General features: G+C 38.4%; 1 protein-coding gene across 1 annotated transcript; it reads right to left on the reverse strand.

Annotated features, from left to right (window-relative positions):
* Positions 1 to 10,514: 10,514 nt before the first annotated feature.
* LOC129779395 (uncharacterized) lies at positions 10,515 to 11,267 on the reverse strand. The gene is made up of 2 exons (XM_055786837.1): positions 11,100 to 11,267; positions 10,515 to 11,035 (listed from the first exon to the last, which is right to left on the reverse strand). Exons 1-2 carry the CDS (start codon positions 11,176 to 11,178, stop codon positions 10,593 to 10,595), a joined length of 522 nt encoding a protein of 173 aa, XP_055642812.1. The 5' UTR covers positions 11,179 to 11,267; the 3' UTR covers positions 10,515 to 10,592.
* Positions 11,268 to 16,551: the final 5,284 nt, after the last annotated feature.

Genomic DNA, 16,551 nt, shown 5'->3' on the forward strand with positions numbered 1-16,551 from the left:
GCGATTTCTGATATGCCCTCTCTCTGGCATACCGGAACTTGCTCATTGCCCTCGCGGTGACGCTTGATTCAAGTCGACCGAGCTAACAGGGTACGCGATTGTTTACAGTTGTGATCCTTACAACAATGGTTCGCAGGAAGATTTTGTATTCAACGGAATATATGGTCGGGATTTTTTCAATTTTGAAATGTCATTTTTCCAGAAATATTGTTTTAGAGAGTGTTTAAATGCTGTTTTTAAATTCTAAGGAATTGTTCGATTTTTTAGAAGAATGGATCCTTTAGGTGTCTCACTCTGCTGTGAATGTGTACGAGAATCCACGTTTGTGTATGAGTAATTTGGTCATATATGGTATAACGTGTAGGCCACACGATTCGATGCACTAAATTGTTCCAAGCTCTCCCAAAACTTTATTCTACTGGTCTTAAAATACGTTTCCGCAGCCTTACATCTGATTTCCAGTTGCTTAGTTACAAATTATCATTAAATGTAACAAAACACTCGTATTGTCATTCATTGATATCGCTAACGAATAGTGAAAGTCTACGGCTTCTAGTATTATGTTCTGTAAATCGTAAGCACCTATTCGATTAAAGCGCATGTCTCAATCGATACCTCGGAGCCAAACATTACAAACATTAGGGTGGATATGCAATATTATTTAAGTCTAAATAAAAAAAAATCAAATTTGATTTTGATTTATTTTTTTTTGCCCTCTTATTAGTCTAACAAAATTTTGTCGAATCAGGCTTTGTAAATAGTGGAAAACCAAAACCTGTCAGGATTCAACGGAGGCAACATCGAAACAACACGATGCGGCTATTCAACTGTCGCACAGTGCAGCAAACGAACCGACTATCCTAGATAAACAAAACATTGTAGAATCTATTATAAAATTGAAATTTAACTGAAAGCACAATTCTGTTGCGAATATACAGGTTAGTTCATGTTTTTTTTTTGTTCACATTTGTATCAAGTTCTTAGATCTTTCGCTAAGTTAGCGTTAGCAAAATTATATTTTGAAAATTTTATATTCAACTAATCAATCTATATCTGAACATTTCAATTTCAATTATTCCAATTCACTGTGACTGTAATTAAATACCGAAGGTATGTCTGATAACGACTATATACATTCTGTCAAATAACTACCGGGAATTTGTGTTTTTAAAGAAAATGCGTTATTTATCATTTAAATTTGTATTACCGTCTTCAAAATCGACCCCTTGTGGATCAATACAGTTTTTCCAACGAACAATCCAGTCATCGAAACACTTTTAATAACTGCATTCAGGAATAATATCCAGCTTTATCGTGGTGCAAAATATAGGTGTTTTCCTTCCACAAATATGGCCGTTTGTAACGAATTTACTGAGTTTTTTTCAACATATTTTTATGCAACAAATATTTTGAATGGTACAGACTGCGATACAGATTTTTGAAAGAAATAGTACAGTTCAAAAAAATTGAAGTGTAACTGTGACAAGAATCAGACTGCTTGCAGAATACTGATTGCCCTCAAAGATTCAGGGCCTGATTCTGGAATACACCTCACGGTGGAAACTAAATAAACGGCACGCCATTGAACTACTTTCTATGAGTTAGTGAAGTGTCGAGGATAATGATGAGTTTTCAGGCAGAATGAGCACTTTTCAAATAAAAAATCATGAATGAAAATTAACTTCTTCATATCGAACTGGTATTCAATGTGAGTGGAAAACTTTGTTTTGTTCAAGTGATATAATAATCTCATACAAAAATTTCATCTGAAGATAATTTGATATTATAATGATAAATTTAGTGGGAAACTAATCTCGCATCCAGATGTCGACACCGTACCTTTGTCATCGCGAATACGTTTCATTCCGTTTCCCTCGTGAAGTGTATTCGAGAATCAGGCCCTCAATGACATAGCCTCTATTGCTTTTGACGAAGGATTACGTCTTTCGGGAACATATTGGGGTACAAATTGAAAATCGAAAATCGAGCACATCGTGAAAATCGTCCAATTTCAAACACTTATTGCTCAGTCATTTCATGATGGATTAATGAAATTTTTTGTCAATCTACAATCGATATTGAGTTAAATAATATATGTCATGAAACTGACTATCGAACAATTGAAAAATCTTAACCCCTATCCTAACGGAAATACCCACTTCTAATTGGTCGAAATTGACGACATATGCGGCGGTTCCCTAACGGAGACATCAAAACCAAGCTGCCAGGGAGAAATCGACATTGCAAATACATGAAAGTAGGGGGAACTTTTGTTCCTACCGAAATGTGTTCCCTAACAGAGACATCAAAACCAAGCTGCCTGGAGGAAATCGAAATTGCAAATACATGGAAGTAGGGGGAGTTTTTGTTCCCACCGAAATGTGTTCCCTAACAGAGACATAAAAACCTAGGTTCCCGAGGGAAATCAACATTGCAAATATATGCAAGTCGGGGGCATTTTTATATTGCAAGTAAGGTGAGTGATACGATTAATTCTAGCAAATAATATTTAAATTTGGAACTTTAATGTTGGTTGCTTCATGAAATTTCATATCAATGACCGATCGTGTGTTGTGAAAATTTTATTTCAATTATATAAATAAAAACCAAGGTGTGTTCTCGCTCGAGAACTGGTCGTTCGTTATCTGTTTTGTTGTGTTCATTTTCACCCAAGGAAAGTTCATGCGGCGAGAAAAATTTCCAAAAAGTGATTTCCCATATGCTCTACATATCGTAGTAGGTGCTGTTAGTCCAATTAAAATTCGCATTGGGTTGAATAAACACTCAGAAAGTAAAAATTATAAAACAAAATTACCTTTTCCATTTCAAATATGTTTTCTCTATATTAAAGTTACATGTTTTTACTGATGAGAAAAATTGATAATTGTGTTCGGTGTTGGTAATTATCATATATTATATTGGTGAGTTTTTTTCTTTATTTCATCCTTACATAACACAGGAGGCATCTCGTTTAGGGTCACAGAGGGCGGTTTTCGTCATATCTCATTCCAATTCGGCATCTTTTATCTTATACGCACCACCAAACGATTGTTTACCATACTCCTGTCATCATCACTCGGTAAACATAAGTGAAGTGAACATACAATACCCAACAACCAAACAAAATTGCCCTTTTCAGGGCCACCAAATCATTATCAAAGAGTTTAACGATGTAATTCTTCAGACATATCCAAATCAACAAATAGTCTAACGGAATCCTACGTCAACTATGCGGTCGTGTCTCGAACACAACCGTTCTGTGACTTTTTTTGGAGTATTTTGCACCAAATCAACAGATTTAATTGTTTGTTTCATGCAGAAAAACCTGAATTCACGATGATACATGAAAATCTGGAAGATTTTAATCTAACCCTTCTCACAAATATCTGCGTGAAATCTTATGTTGTTTTAATGTCCAATGGCAATGGTTGGGATGGCAGCAGAATAAACTATCAGAACAATGAACGGCGAAAGCAGGTGATTTTAAGGTTATTTGTTGCTTTTGTGCAACGTGTGTGAGAATTTATTTAGTGATATAGTAAAAAAACAAAAAAGTATTTCAAGCTATTCCGGCACGTTTTCGTCCCGAAAGTGGTCTACTCTGATTCGAGGCATGCAAATGTTAATGTACATTTACAGCAAATTTAGTATTTATAGTAAGTCAATGTAATGTATTGTAGAAAATAGATGAGTATTTTTTTCATGCTAATACAATAGATTTTTCTCTGCAACAAATGTTTTCGATGGCAATAATTTCTGGTACATATTTTTGTAAGGAAAAGTACAGATGAAAAATATTACAGATAAAACAGATAAAAATGCGGCAACACTGCTCGTGAGAGATATTTAATTCACGGGTTAGCTTTCTCAAACATAGATGACGATTTCCCAGCACCATTCCTTGTTAGAGGCTAGTGAACTGTGAAGTTGAAAGCCTCTTTAAAGCAAAGAACGGAACGAATCATTCCTTCTATTTTGTCGATGTTTTCATCAGGTGAAGAGGTTGATGGTCGTCCTTGACGTGGCAAATCGTTTATCTCTTCTCGGTCGTCATTGAATGCTTTATAACATTTCTACACCCGTGTTTTCGACATAGGGTCCTATTCTATATGACGAGACGAATAATTCTAAAATTCAAAATTTTTCTAAAATTGATCAAATTGATCAATCGAGACTCTTTTTGTGGAGCTTCCGGTATTCACTGCAAGGGTTCCTCAATGCCGGTAGTATAAGCCTACAGTGAAATCACCCGATACAGAGAGGAAATATTAAGTGTGGCTTACCTATTCGACCGTTGTCTGCTGAAGGAGGAAATGATGTGACATGTGTGCTACTACTGCTGCTATGATATAACACCAACATCACTGTTATACTGTCAGCTGCGAGGGGTAGGGCATTGTGCATTTAATCTCTCTTCTACGCACCTCACACTTTTCATAGTGCCAAAGTCGTAAAATCATAACAAAGAGGAATATGTTTTATATATCTCCTTGTCTTTTGATATTTTGACGTGGAACTACGTGCCAAATCAGAGAACAAGTCGTGTTTTGATGAAATAAAATTAACATTAATAGTTTAATATTTTCACAGCGAACGTATTCTGATGATTTGCATACTAATCGAATCGGAAATTCTCTAAGATTTGTTAGATATGCTATACATTACTAATCCCTAAATGGGTTAACACTTTCGTCGCCCAGAGTGATTCGGTCGAGTTTCTTGCGGGGCCCAAATTCAATTCTCGGTGCGCTAGAGAAATAAGCGGGTAACGAAAATAATGAATTCGGGTTCGATTCAGGACTACCTTTCTGTTGAATCCGAATGAAATTAACTTGGTGCTGAATATAAAACTTATAGAAATATTTTTTCAGCCAATTGTACAGTGTTGCCAATGATAATGGAAAATGAAATTCAACCGAACGTACGTGCTCTATATACTGTATTCGATGACGATTGAATAACTGCAATTTAATTGGAGAATATGGAATATTCTGTTCAATCGATTGCGAAGATTCTGTGAATATATCTTACCACCTTTGTGGGAAAATAATCGTCACAAAGTACACTCTGTCCAACCTCTATAAGACCACCCTGATTCTATTTCGTTGCAACACAAACAGTTAGAATTTGAACAAGATACATTCATACATTGACCCATTCCAGCGTGACGTGACAACGGTTTGACTCACTAAAAACAGGTTTTTTCTCGTTTTCATGTATATATCATACGATTTCCAAATGGTAAACGATTTTAAAGTGAATTTGAGAAAATTTCCTACAAGAATCTTCAGTTGGAGAATATTTTGCAGTTGAATTCGCTTGTTGCCAGCCCAATACTTTTGTGACGTGACAACACTTGTCTTTTTGCGGTTTCCGACTTTTGAACATTAATGTTGTATTTTCAGTTCCGTTCCAAAACATGCAAATAAACTTTGTTCTATGATTTGTCAATGGAAGATGAATGTAGATTCCTGCATATTCAGTTTTTCAAAAAACTCGTAAGAACTTTTGTGACGTGACAACGCTCTCTGTGCGAATAAACAGTCTCCACGAAGCGTTGTCACGTCACACAATCAATAAGTTGTATTAAATAAGATTTTCACCGTATTGTAGCTAGCGATATACTATTTTTTTATGATTTTTATTACTCTGAATACTCCTTACTTTCCTCTGAGATCTCCCCTTCCCCTTCCAAAAGTCCATCCTATAGGGGAAAGTGGTCCAAACGCAACCGTGCTTCCTACTGAATTTTCAATGGTGTCATAACGCTGACAATTTGATAATATGGTGAATTCTCTTCATTCTAGCGTTTTAGTGCCATTTTACGTTTTCATTCCTCCAAAGTCAGAGAAGAAATATTAGGCTGTCAAAAAAGTTCTATATTGTTCCAGATGATTGGAGACAAGTACGAGTTATAGCTATTCAAAAACCTGGAAAGCCCGCGTCCGACTTCAATTCGTACCGCCCAATAGCAATGCTGTCTTGTATACGGAAATTGTTGGAGAAAATGATCTTGTTTCGCCTTGATCGATGGGTTGAAACGAATGGCTTACTCTCAGATACACAATATGGGTTCCGCAGGGGCAAGGGGACGAATGATTGCCTTGCGTTGCATTCTTCAGAAATTCAAATGGCTTACGCCGAAAAAAAACAAATGGCTTCAGTATTCTTGGACATAAAGGGGGCGTTTGATTCAGTTTCAATAGAGGTCCTGTCAGACAAATTACACTCTCGGGGTCTGCCGCCTCTATTGAATAATATGTTATATAACTTGCTTTGTGAGAAACATTTGAATTTTTCTCATGGAGATTCGGCAGTGAGTCGGATCTCTTACATGGGCCTCCCTCAGGGCTCATGTTTAAGCCCCCTTTTGTACAACTTCTATGTAAGCGACATCGACAATTGCCTTACACAAAATTGCAGCCTAAGACAACTTGCAGATGATGGAGTGGTGTCTGTCGTAGGATCAAACGAATCCGACCTGCAAGGACCCTTACAAGATACTTTGAACAATTTTTCAACCTGGGCCATTGGGCTAGGGATCGAATTCTCCACGGAGAAAACATAGATGGTGGTTTTTTCTAGGAAGCATAGACCAGCAAAATCAAAGCTTCAACTTTTGGGTAAACCGATCACTCATGCTATGTCATTCTAGTATCTTGGGGTCTGGTTCGACTCCAAATGTACTTGGGGGACCCATATTAGGTATCTGAGTACAAAATGTCAACAAAGAATAAACTTTCTCCGTACAATTACCGGCACCTGGTGGGGAGCCCACCCCGATGATCTTATAATGTTGTATCGAACAACTATTCTCTCAGTGATGGAGTATGGCAGTTTCTGTTTTCAATCAGCTGCCAAAACACACCTCATTAAACTCGAGCGAATTCAGTATCTTTGTCTCCGTATTGCGTTGGGATGTATGCCCTCAACGCATACCATGAGTCTCGAGGTTTTGGCAGGCGTACTCCCACTAAAAGATCGCTTCAAATTATTATCTCTTCGGTTCTTCATCCGGTGTAAGGTTATGAACCCATTGGTGATCGGAAATTTTGAGCAGCTTCTTCTTCTTCTTCAATGGCACTAACGTTCCTAGAGGAACTTCGCCGTCTCAACTACGTTGAGACTTGCGTCATTTTTATTAGTACTTAGTTGAGATTTCTATGCCAAATAACACGCCTTGAATGCATTCTGAGTGGCAAGCTCTAGAATACGCGTGATCACAGTGCAAGTCGGAGGAAATTTCTTTGACGAAAAATTCCCCCGACCAGAACGGGAATCGAACTCGAACACCCGGCATGTTAGTTATGACGCTAACCACTCGGCCAAGGGAGCTCCCGTTTTGAGCAGCTGATCGAGCTAAATTTTCATTCTGGATTCATGAGCTCATATCATGAATTCATCACCATGCAGGTTGATCCTTCTTCGTATATTCCCAACCGTGTTTGTTTTTCTGACTATATCAATTCCTCTGTACATTTTGATCTGTTCATGAAGGAGAAAATCCATGAAATTCCAGATTATCTTCGATCGAGGATCGCTCCTACGATCTTCAATGCAAAGTATGGGCGTGTCAATTGTGATAATATGTACTATACAGATGGGTCCTCAATGAATGAGTCCACAGGATTTGGAGTGTTCAACGAAATTTTCAGCACCTCCCACAGTCTTCATAATCCTTGCTCAGTGTATATTGCTGAGATGGCAGCAATTCACTGGGCGCTGGACAGCGTCGCCTCACGACCTGTTGAACACTATTACATTGTAACGGATAGTCTTAGCTCTGTCGAAGCTATCCGTTCAGTGAGGCCGGAAAAGGACTCGCCGTACTTCCTTGAGAGAATACGAGAAATTTTGAGTGCTTTATCCAGACGCTGTTATGACATTACCTTTGTCTGGGTCCCTTCACATTGCTCCATTTCGGGTAATGAGAGGGCTGACTCATTAGCAAAGGTAGGTGCAATTGAAGGCGATATTTATCAGCGTCAAATCGCCTTCAATGAATTTTATTCTTTAGTTCGTAAAAATACCATCGCTAACTGGCAACGCAAGTGGAACGAAGATGAATTGGGCCGGTGGTTCCACTCGATTATCCCTAAGGTTAGCCTCAAACCATGGTTCAAAAGTCTGGACTTTATTCGGACCTTCTCCCGACTCATGTCCAATCACTGTTCTTTAGATGCGCTGCTTTTTCGTTTCAAGCTTGCCGACAGCAATCTTTGCGTTTGTGGCCATGGTTACCACGACATCGAACACGTTGTTTGGTCGTGCGAGCTATATCTTGTCGCCAGATCGAATTTAGAAAACTCCCTTCGGGCCCGAGGAAGGCAGCCCAATGTGCCGGTGAGAGATGTGTTGGCTCGGTTAGACCTTGATTACATGTCCCAAATATATGTTTTCCTTAAAGATATCGATCTTCGAGTGTGATTGTTCTTACGTCCTTTCCCCCCCATTTTCCCCTCCTTTTCGTCCTTCGCGAGCTATCGGTTCCATAACATTAGAATAAGTATATTAGATGTGAGGATAGTTTAAGAATTCAGTGTGATGTGTGAGTATGAATGTGAAAGTGAGTGTGAGTGTGAGTGTGAACAGGGTTACAATCTCCTTACATCCCACCCTTTTCCTAAGGAAAATGTGTCACCCTTCTAAACTCGAGTCGACCGCGAGTAATCGGTTTCCTATTTCATTAACCGTAGAATTAAGAAAACATGTTAATAGTAAAAGTATAGTTGAGAGTTTGGCCTCTCCCTAAACCTATGTAACTGAGCCTGTACAAATAAACGAATTATAAAAAAAATGCGGTATTTTTTTTGAATTTTCATTTGTTCATAAAATTAGTTACAATCATCTGTTTTAACTCAAATATGCGCCGTTTTGTTCGATGACTTGTTCCCAACGAGATGCCAACTTCATAATACCCCTGTTATAGAAGCTCGCTTCCTTATTGGCAAATAACTCGGATAGCCAATTTTCACAGGCCTCTTTTGTGGCTAACTTCTGACTACCTAGCTCGTTCACCATGGACAAAAACAGGTGGTAGTCACTTGGTGCAAGGTCCGGACTATACGGCGGATGCAAAAGAACCTCCCATCCGAGCTCCCGGAGCTTCTGGCGCGTCACCAAAGAAGTGTGTGGCCTGGCGTTGTCCTGATGGAAGACAATGCGGCCTCTGTTTATCAAAGATGGCCTCTTCTTCATGAGTGCTACCTTCAAGCGGTCCAGTTGTTGGCAGTACAGGTCCGAATTGAGCGTTTGGCCATAGGGAAGCAGCTCATAATAGATTATTCCTTGACAATCCCACCAAACACACAGCAGAACCTTCCTGGCCGTTAATGAGGGCTTGGCCACCGTCTGAGCCGCTTCAGCGGTCTTCGATCACGACCGTTTGCGCTTCACGTTGTCGTAAGTGACCCACTTTTCATCGCCAGTCACCATCCGCTTCAGAAACGGGTCGATTTTGTTGCGATTCAGCAGCGATTCACATGCGCCGATACGGTCAAAGATGTTTTTTTTTGCGTCAACGTGTGTGGCGCCCATACATCGAGCTTCTTTATGAATCCAAGCTTCCTCAAATGGTTAATAACGGTTTGATGACTTATCCCCAGCTCTTGGCCGATGCTACGGCTGCTACTATGCCGGTCTTTTTCGGCTAATTCAGCGATTTTGTCGCAATTTTCGACGACAGGCCTTCCGGAGCGTGGCGCATCTTCGACGACCTCTACACCAGAACGAAAACTTTGAAACCATCGTTGTGCGGTGGAAATGGAAACTGTATCGGGTCCATAAACTGCATAAATTTTATTGGCAGCTTGAGATGCATTTTTGCCTTTGTCATAGTAGTACTGTAAAATATGTCGGATTTTCTCTTTATTTTGCTCCATATTTGCGACACTATAACTCACGATCGACTTAACCAAACAAAACACTGTCAAGGACTATATTATAGCGCGCAAAAATACCTTTCCAACAAGCTATAGTATGACTCGATACAATGAATACAACTAGAACTACGCGCTTACAACGACACCTCGCGGAAATACCGCAGGACTTTTTTGACAGCCTAATATAAATCAGAAAAGCAATTGTGGGCGTGACGAAGTTTGCCGGGTCAGCTAGTAGGTAATAATTTCATATTTATTCACTAACGTCAACAAGATTAGCCCGGATTAAATATATTAAATAAATATTTGATCTACTAATATTACTTAATGGTAAAGGATCAGATGGGCCAACCAAAAGAGCCCGGTGGCCATGGGGACCATTAAACATTTTCATAGAGTCGCTATAAAACCGTGGCACTCAACGTGTTAATTATGATTACAGGCTTAATTGGTCCTTGATACCAAATAATTTCGAATTCAGGGAGCTCGCAAACTCTTTCAAATCGAGCCCATGCGTTCGAAGATCAGTGCCTTTCTGAACAAACTGCAACGTACGATGAACCACTGTATCTAACTGCTTTTACCCAAACTCTCAATTTGAAGCATTTAGAATCATCCAAGATGTTGTTCAGATTGAAAATAACAAAAACAATTTTATTTTAATGTTTTGAAAAATACAAATGTTGCATAACGACTATATAACAAGCAATTTCACTGCTGTTCAAAAATTGTATTATTCCCTTCGCTGCTGTCCGTATTCTGACCGGAATCACATTCTTCTTCGTTTTCGAGCTGATAATTTGAGTAAATGTTCACCAGCGTATCAGTTGACTGTTTCAGTTTCGCCATTTCAATTGTTACAGCATTCAACATTTTCGACATGTTACCAATCTGTTTCTGGAAATCTTCCCCAGATAAACCAACGAGTTCACGCTTATTGTTCTGCATCGTCGCTACCTGTTCTTGCTTCCGAAGGATAGAATTTATCGAGTAGATAGCATCATTAAGCAACTTGGTTTGCTTTTCGGTGAGTGCCGCAGTTTGGTTGCAACTGGCCTTATGGATCCGGATTTTTGCCTGCTCGATGAGTGAGAATATATTCATCCGAAGCGTTTCAAGCGACTGGGAAGCAGTTTCGACCGCTGGCTCAGTTACTACAATTTGTGAGGGCACTTTCTAATAAGGGTATCAGTGGATATGGAATTCAAAGATACTCACCAGAGTAAGCGGCACGCATTCGTTTCGACAAACTCCTTGTGTCATCAACGATACCCGCGGAAGAATCTTTGAGAGACATTTCGCTCTCCAAATTAACTTACAAGGTTGAGGAAAATAATTCACAAAATAACGGTGGACATACTTTTAGCTGCAACTGCTGAGTTTATTTTGAATCTATCCACAGTTAAACGTCAAACTGTAAGCTTTTTCGAATGCTTCTTTCGTATTTTGCAGTTTAGTACGTTTAATACACAGTGGATGGCGCCTTTCAAGCTTTCGAAATAGAAACGGAAGAATAAAGTTTAATTCATCTTCCATTTTATCACTAGAGGGCACTGTCGGTCCTTTCTTTTAAAGAGGCTTTAAACTTTGCAGTTCATTTGCCTATAGAGGGCACTGTGGCAAAACTGTTGCGTTTAGTAGTTCTCTATTTGTAATTTCAGCCTTTCCATGCCAAACCGATATAGAAATCCTCAAATTTTCGTGGAGAGTGGTAGTTTTGTTTTTTGTCGCAAAATATTAGACTCGCATTGTTTTTTTTCATTAGGGTGCCCGTTTCTATTTTAGGGTGGTTCGAAAAATCCTTTTTAACTCTTTTTTTTTCCAAAAATGAAGCGATTCAGACGATCGACATATTAAATTGAAGCCTAAGGCCGCCCGAACACGGGCCAACGGGAACCAACTTCAACTTGACGAAGGTTGATAGCATGTGGAATCAAACGGGAGTCCGCACACGGGGCAACCAGTTGACAAGGTTGACTCAACCTGTTGGAAGCAACCTAGCATGTCGAGTTGCCGCTGTTTGAGGTTGACAACATTTTCGTTCAATTTTTTTACGCCATTTTCTGTGGTTTGTTTAAAAGATGCCAGATATTTTTTTTGTAAATCTGTTCAAATTTGTTTTATCAGATGAAAGATGTGTTTACGAAAAATGAAATATGTTTCAAAAATTCATTAATATGGAAAAGCAAATAGAAATATGTGCTCGTTATGCATTTGAGTTTTACTATATTATTATAAATATTATTACTATAAAGGGCTTGACTAGTAGAACACAGTTATTTATGAAAAATCCAAATTCAAGTTAGCGACAACCACAAAAAGGCCAATCACATTTTTTAAATTTTTAGGCAACTCCCGCATGTGAAAGATTTCCTCCTTTTTGATTGTTTGCTTTTGAATTTAGTACACATCTTTATTTATATTGTTATTATTATTATGCGTATTCGATAATATGAAAAATACAGTTTGTCTGCCGCTACAAAATGACTGATATCATATAGTCTAAACAAATATTGATTGGAATATGTGTATCAAATGAATGGCCTTGACTTGGAGAACACACTACAATATAAATGAATCCAAACAATATAAATCCAAAAAGGTAGTCGCTACAAAATGGCAAACCTGTTTTATTATTACGTTTAATCACAATGAAACCGTTAAGCTTAAAAATATTTTTTTACATATTTTATGGGCCAACACATATTAACCCTTTGCGTAATAAATCTTTATAATCGTAATAAACTTTTATATGAGTGTCGTAATGGTCGGCAATAATTTCCCTTGAAATAGCTGTGAAGCATAACATAGAAGATTACGAAAAATAAAGAAAATATTTTTTTTATGGAAGTAAAAAGTGCCCCGATACCAAATCACCCGCTCTATGGAAAATATTGTATAGGGTACCAAACAAGAAATTATGACTATTTTTTTGAACCCCTATGAGGTTCAACAAAGGATCCATGGTAAAAAACGTACTCTTCAATTTTTTGCACGCCATTCTCAATAGCTTCGAGATAAAAATTAAAAAACTAATAAGAAAGTGCATCTTGTAATGGTGTATCGAGAAATTTTATCAAAAAAAAAAAAAAAATCATCAAAAATTTAAGTAACAAATGATCTTGAAATATTGAATTTTTTTTTGGGAATTTAGGGTTTCACTACTACTATAATTCTTATTTCAATTTGATTCTGCACTTTTTCTTGAAATGTGCGATTTTTCTGAGAATTTTAATAGGCCGTAGATCAATATAGTGGAGAAACCGGAACATTTTCGGAAAACTCTGAAGGAAGGTCGGAAATTCGGAAAATTGAATTCCCACATGTTCGAAAATTTTATTATAATAAGCGTTGTTAGTCCATTCGATGTTTGCGCTATCGAAATTGATCTTTGTTCGTAAGTGGAAATTTATTTTCAGGCGAAATAACGCATTTCCATATCTTATATCTATCTATATAAATAAAAAATGTAAGGCAAAATCTGTTGGTAAGCGGAAAACCCGAAGAAGGGATAGTCCGATTTTAGCCTCCTGTATTTTGTTGTATTCGTCTCTTCCGTAGATCAATATAGTGGAGAGAAAAATCGGAAAATTATCGGAAAATCCTGAAGGAAGGTCGGAAAATTCGGAAAAGTGAATTCCCATCATCTTTGTTCGTAAGTGGAAATGGATTTTCAGGCGAAATAACGCATTACCATATCTTATATCTTTATAAATAAAAATGGAAAGCCAAATCTGTTGGTAAGCGGAAAACCCGAAGAAGGAAGGAATGACCCGATTTTAGCCTTCATTATTTTGTTGTATTTTTCTCTTCCCGTAGTTCAATATAGTGGAGAGCAAAATCGGAAAATTTTTGGAAAACTGAGCGTTGTTAGTCAATTCGCTATTTGCGCTAGCGAAGTTGATCTTTGTTCGAAAGTGGAAATGGATTTTAAGGCAAAACAACGCATTCCTATATCTTCTATCCATCGTCCTATAAAAATAAAAATGGTAAAAATGGAAGACCAAATGTGTTGCTAATCGGAAAATCCGATGAAGGAAAGGTCCCTTTTGAGCCATCTTCATTTTGATGTATTTGTTGTATTCTGCCCATAGAACAATTATATGATGAGAAAAAGTTTAGAAATTCGTTCTAAAGAATTCATATCAAATCAATAATTTTGGGAGGGACGAAGTTCGACGGGTCAGCTAGTTTTTATTAAAAAAACTAAAAATATAAAAAAACAAATGAAAAAAATTGTTTGACTCGATTATATACAGAATTCGATTATATTGGGCTGTCAAAAAAGTCCTGCGGTATTTTTTTCGAATTTTCATTTGTTCATAAAATTAGTTACAATCATCTGTTTTAAGTCAAATATGCGCCGTTTTGTTCGATGACTTGTTCCCAACGAGATGCCAACTTCATAATATCCCTGTTATAGAAGCTCGCTTCCTTATTGTCAAAAAACTCGGATAGCCAATTTTCACAGGCCTCTTTTGTGGCTTTTGTGGCCTCTTCTGACTACCTAGCTCGTTCGCCATGGACAAAAACAGGTGGTAGTCACTTGGGGCAAGGTCCGGACTATACGGCGGATGCAAAAGAACCTCCCATCCGAGCTCCCGGAGCTTCTGGCGCGTCACCAAAGAAGTGTGTGGCCTGGCGTTGTCCTGATGGAAGACGATGCGGCCTCTGTTTATCAAAGATGGCCTCTTCTTCATGAATGCTACCTTCAAGCGGTCCAGTTGTTGGTAGTACAGGTCCGAATTGCAGGGAAGCAGCTCGGAATAGATTATTCCTTGACAATCCCACCAAACACACAGCAGAACCTTCCTGGCCGTTAATGAGGGCTTGGCCACCGTCTGAGCCGCTTCAGCGGGCTTCGACCACGACCGTTTGCGCTTCACGTTGTCGTAAGTGACCCACTTTTCATCGCCAGTCACCATCCGCTTCAGAAACGGGTCGATTTTGTTGCGATTCAGCAGCGATTCACATGCGTCGATACGGTCAAAGATGTTTTTTTGCGTCAACGTGTGTGGCACCCATACATCGAGTTTCTTTGTGAATCCAAGCTTCTTCAAATGGTTAATGACGGTTTTATGACTTATCCCCAGCTCTTGGCCGATGCTACGGCTGCTACTATGCCGGTCTTTCTCGGCTAATTCAGCGATTTTGTCGCAATTTTCGACGACAGGCCTTCCGGAGCGTGGCGCATCTTCGACGATCTCTACACCAGAACGAAAACGTTGAAACCATCGTTGTGCGGTGGAAATGGAAACTGTATCGGGTCCATAAACTGCACAAATTTTATTGGCATCTTGAGATGCATTTTTGCCTATGTCATAGTAGTAATGTGTATGTCGGATTTTCTCTTTATTTTGCTCCATATTTGCGACACTATAACTCACGAACGACTTAACCAAACAAAACACTGTCAAGGACTATATTATAGCGCGCAAAAATACCTTTCCAACAAGTTATAGTATGACTCGATACAATGAATACAACTAGAACTACGCGCTTACAACGACACCTCGCGGAAATATCGCAGGACTTTTTTGACAGCCTAATATATGTACAATGAAACTGTATATAGGGATAGTGGGGGTGAAGTAGTCACCTGCTTGCTTGGTAGTATAACTATTGATTATTGACACCGTATTGATAGTCACCTTATGTTTGAAGAAATTCATTATTTTTGAGTCACCCTGTACTTCCGTGGAGCTGTCACATGTTAAAATATAAATAAGAACAAAAATCGCTCTCCCAGTAGCCATTCGGCCGTAGTTTTGTGCGTTTCGAATTTGAGGAATATCTAGTGAAATTGAGTTTATTTGACCTGATATTTTCGACAAATCACTAGTTTGGACGATTGTTCACGTATTCTGGTGGTGAACAGATATTTTGTTCAATATCAGCGATTATTCTTCATAGAAATTAACTTGTTGTTTGGGGGCAAAGTGGTCAGTGGAGGATTACTAATGAAAATGTTTTGTTTTCAAAACTGATGTACCTGATCACCTTCTGCTCCTAAAGAGGTCTCTTTCGTGGTTTGACCCAGGAAAAAATATGCCACCCGTACCAAAACCAAGAATCATCATGAAAAACGTTGTGTGTTTCTCACTACGTTTAGTGCATATAAGAAAATTTCAATTACGACTTTAGGTGAATAGGTCTAGCTTATTTTATACATGTACCTAATATTTCAATATTGATTTCGATAAATTTGGACAAAAAAACACGCATAAATCTATTCCTTCTAGCATGATATGTACGAGTGACCACTTTGCCCCCCACCAGTGACCACTTGAACTTCTCACTTAAAAAAATGTTCGATTTTTCAACTTTTTGATAATAATGAAAAATGTACTATTTTCAATTTTCATAATAAAAATCGCTTGCTATCTTGAACAACAATAAGTTGAGTTACGATATTGTTCGGGTGACCACTTTCCCCCCATTTCCCCTACCCGAGTGCGCCCTGTATTACTTGTTTCATTTTTATTATTACCAACTTGTTTGGTTGACAGCCTGATCTAGCCTACGGTATCGACAACCTTCAATCAATGGTTGGGCCTGCAAAGTATGAAAGCGTAACGAAACTAAGCTGCTTGCAGAGAAAAGCCGATATTGCATGATCAGGTCACTTTGCAATGGTAACAACAGACCCTTATGTTAAAAACGCTTCTGA

This window comes from Toxorhynchites rutilus, chromosome 3, assembly GCF_029784135.1.
Source record: "Toxorhynchites rutilus septentrionalis strain SRP chromosome 3, ASM2978413v1, whole genome shotgun sequence".
Taxonomy (NCBI): Eukaryota; Metazoa; Arthropoda; class Insecta; order Diptera; family Culicidae; genus Toxorhynchites; species Toxorhynchites rutilus.

Bases quoted from the DNA above. Each gene is read 5' to 3' on its own strand.
- LOC129779395 (XM_055786837.1), bottom strand. From the start codon at position 11,178: ATGTCTCTCAAAGATTCTTCCGCGGGTATCGTTGATGACACAAGGAGT. The intron at 11,036-11,099 runs GTGAGTATCTTT...CACAAATTGTAG, and splicing joins AATGCGTGCCGCTTACTCTG to TAACTGAGCCAGCGGTCGAA.